Source organism: Octodon degus, unplaced genomic scaffold (assembly GCF_000260255.1).
Source record: "Octodon degus isolate 3935 unplaced genomic scaffold, OctDeg1.0 scaffold00048, whole genome shotgun sequence".
Lineage (NCBI taxonomy): Eukaryota > Metazoa > Chordata > Mammalia > Rodentia > Octodontidae > Octodon > Octodon degus.
In genome coordinates, this window is record NW_004524624.1 from 3,327,795 (window position 1) to 3,331,646 (window position 3,852).

Sequence of the window (3,852 nt, forward strand, 5' to 3'; positions counted from 1 at the left end):
TGGGTGGGTGGGGGGTGGAATTGTCGCTTCTGCCCCCAGCCTGCTTGGATGCCCGCACCAGCAAGTCCAGGGACCCGTCCCATCCCTTTGCTCCACTTACCCGTGCTGTCGACCTCGGAGACGGCTGTGCTGCAGCACCAGTTGGTAGGGTGACTTGGCTGGGCCCGCTAGGGTCCCCGCAGGGCCCAGGGCCAGCGCCAGGGCGAGGGCCAGCAACCGCACGAGGAGCGCCATGGAGCTAGAAGACGCACGGAGTCCCCGCCCCAGCAGGCGCAGCTGGAGTTGCTTGGAAAGTGAGAGCCCGCGGCCGCGCCAGGTTAAGTAAGCTGTGAGAGGGAGGGAGCGGCCGAGGGCGGGGTACCGGCCGCGCTGGCGCCTCCCAACCCGCCCCGCTGGGCCGCGCCGCGCACCCACTCGCCCCCTCCGCGGACACAGTCGCTCTCTTCTTCCTCCTCGCTCTACAGCGCCCAGACCTCCGCACTCGCGTCTTTCCCCCTTCCTCTCGGGCCAACGGGCCCCTGGGCACAAAGGGTACAGGTTGTAGGGAAGGAGGCGCCCCAGGCTCCTTCCCAGGGGGACCCAGGGAGTAGGGGGAAAGGGAGAAAGCACTTAGCCCGGAGGTACAAACTGCGAGAAGCTAGAGCAGGCTGTGGCCGGCCAAACTGGGCTCTGTGTCCCACTCCACGAGGCAGGCTAACAGAAGGCAGATGAGGGGCACATCTGACGACTGGCAGAAGCCCAGCGCTGCGGGGCCGGTTTCCTAGGCTGTAAACTGCACTTGCAAACCTGGAGAAGGGTGGGGTCCTCACCTGCGCACTGCCACTCCCCCCATATCTTGGCAGCGCTGTGCGCCAGATACTTGTAGCACTGAGGTGGAAAAGACTAGACTCCTGCCCCGGGGAGCTCTGAGCCAGTAAGCAAGCAGTCAGGGAGGAACGCTGTAGTACAGCTGTAATCTCAGCACCCTTGAATCACCGCCGACCAGTTTACCTGGCACTGATAGAGCTGCGGAGACAGGAACAAGTGGATGAGACCCAGGCCTCTAAAGAAGTTTGCAGGAAGGGAGAGCCAGGAGCCCAGCCAAAATGTGCCATGGACAGAGCTGGCTGGGCTGGGGGAGTCCAGAGGAGGCACATGGCTCGGACTGAGGAATTAAAAGGAGTTAGCCAGGAGGTACCCACTCAGGCTGGCTGAAGCATGAGGGCTGGAGCCAACGGTAGGGGGATGAAGGCAGCAGTTAGCAGGGCCCAGGCCCAACCTAAGACTGCAAGTGATGAGGAAGCAAGCAAGTGGCCTGGTCAGTGTTGTGAGCAGGCTCAGAGAAAGTCAGATAAAATAAAGGAAATGGGTGATCAGCTAGGGGCCATGTGGTAGCAGGAACTATGGTAGTAGAGATGTTGATGGAAGGGTGTTGTGGTGGATTAACTAAGGGTCAACTTGCAACACCCAGCTGACCTCAGTCAGCAGGGGCGGAAGGCCCACCTCAGGATTGCTGCCAACAGCATAAAAGGAAAGATGCAGGGAAGACGGTGCTGCTGGTTCTCCTGGAGAAGCTGGCTGAGCTGGCTTTCCTGATATGACCTCGGCTGTTCTCATTGTTGAAGCAGCTCTGGTCCTTACCTTGAGCATCGTTTGAGCATGATCCTTCATCAGTGCAGGAGTGAAGGATCAGTGCAGATCCTTCATCCTGCAGGTCTAACTTCCACCACTGGCACTTGGGCCTTCCCCGTGCAGATCCTTGATACATACTTGCATGAGACCCTGCCATGGCTCTAGGTCTTCAGCTGGACTCACGCAGGACACTGCTGTGGAATCCAGGTCCTCAGTTAGATTCTGAGTCTCTAGTTCATTGGATCCTTCAGACTCTTTTGCATTTGAATATTATAAAGTAGTCCTATAAATTATGTGTCCCATATTAAATCTATTCCCTTGAAAGCCCTAACTGATCATCAAGGGATCTCACAAAACTGCAGAGTCAAATATAATGGATCTCAAGAAGGGTTATGGGTCCAAATTTCTGACAAGTTCTGGGATAGTTCTTGTGCATCTGTTTGCATACCACATTTTCAGAGACAGATTGTAGAGGATCACTGAAATACCAAATTATAAATCCCTAAAACAGTACCATAACTGTCCCCTTAATTTTAGTAAACTGGAATGTTTCTTGCTTGTATTAGTTAAGTGGATAGAATGATTGTGTGTGAAGTACTGTTATGAGTGCTATGTTTAATACAAGGAATAGAACTTCCCAATTTATGTAGTGTGTGTGTTTGAATATGTGTGTGTGTGCGTGCGTGTGTGTGTGTGTGTGTGTGTGTGTGTAACAAGGGAGTGAACCCAGGATCTCATTTGTGCTAAGTGAGCACTTTACCACTAAGCTATATCCCTAGCCCTTTTTATTTTAGTTTGAGACAGTCTTGTTAAATTGCTCAGGTTGGCCTCAAACTTGCACTCTTCCAGTCTTACTCTCTCAAGTAGCTGAGATTGCAGTAGTGTGCCACCATGTCTGGCTCATGCACTCTTAATTTAGAGGTCTCATGCCCCAACTCAGGCTTCTTCCTCCCAGGTGGTCCTGAATTCTAAAAGCTCCCTAAGTAGCTGTACAGTGGTGAGTTAAAAAGGCCAAATGTCCTCAGGAAATGATCGTCACCTATCTCCACTGATGTACAAATATCATCAGGATATCTGGAAAGAATGACAAAGGATGAGCAGAAGCTGATGGACTGTGCCACGAATGTCAGCTCTCCCACCAACAGCCCCCAAAACAGTTTCCTTCTTAGGTTCTTTCTTAGGTTCTTTGTGGGGATCTTATCAGAACTACTAATTCACCTTGCTGCTTAAGGCCTGTTGTCATGCGCTACAGGGTTCTTTCAGAAACTAAACTTCTTTTGGTGTCTTTTACATACCACAGAATGTGAAAGTAATCATTTCTCTAAACTACCTGAAAAAGTCTTGTAATTATTGTTGCAAGCCAGCCTCATTTTCTCCTGTTTAGATTTTTCTAACATGGAAAGAAAGAAAATCCTTCCCAAATGAAATGTCTTTAGTGTGGTATGTTTGTCCTGGCCGCTCTGGGTCATCTGGGGATGGAAAACCCTGATTCTTTTTGTCGCCCATCCATAGAGAAGCAGCAGTCCCTGGTGGGAGAACATGTTTACATTCATGGAGCTCTGCTTTTTATGGTTTTGCAAAGGCAGTGGGTGGTGGAGCATGGTTTGGATTTTTTTTTTTTTTAATATCAAAACAGTTAACTGAAGTATTACCGTGATCTCTTTCCTGAGCTCATGGAAAAACTCAAGTCATCAAGTGTTAGCTTTACAGATGAGAGGAGAGGTCTGGCGAGATTACTTAACTTTCCCAGAGCTCCTCCATCCTGCTAGGTGGGAGCTGACTTTGCAATGCAGATGTCCCTGCTGCTGGCCTGCAAGAGGCATCTCCCTAACAGTTGTGATGCAACTAGTTCCCCTGGACCAGGAGAAACTTCTGCAATCAAGCCTGCACCTGTACTCTACAGGGTGCTTTCCAACTGTAGATCAGAAGTCAGGATCAGAAAAATGTTTTGCTTTCAATTAAATTAGCATTATCGTATCATTGCTTTTATAATTGCTAAACTATATGTATTGTATTTTCACTGATCTCCATTATGTAGAACAATTACTGGGGAAAAGTAATCATAATAACAACTTATATTCATTGAACCTTTTACTTTAATTCCATCATGTGACCTAACTAGTGTGCTGTGAAGGTGCTTTTTTTCCTTAAGTCTATGAGGTTGCACAACCTGTATTATTTATATATAACTAGAAAGCAGCAGAGCTAGTTGAAACCCAGATTCCCTGCCTCCGGTGTCAA

At 49.6% G+C, this 3,852-nt stretch overlaps 1 protein-coding gene across 1 annotated transcript in view; it reads right to left on the reverse strand.

The window, feature by feature from the left end:
- Positions 1 to 317, reverse strand: part of Tgfbi (transforming growth factor beta induced) — a 33,083-nt gene extending 32,766 nt beyond the window's left edge. Inside the window, exon 1 of the mRNA XM_004632244.2 lies at positions 101 to 317. Within this exon, the coding sequence (XP_004632301.1) occupies positions 101 to 234 (134 nt within the window). The 5' untranslated portion in view covers positions 235 to 317. The remainder of the gene's footprint in view (positions 1 to 100) is intronic.
- Between the last annotated feature and the right edge of the window lie 3,535 nt (positions 318 to 3,852).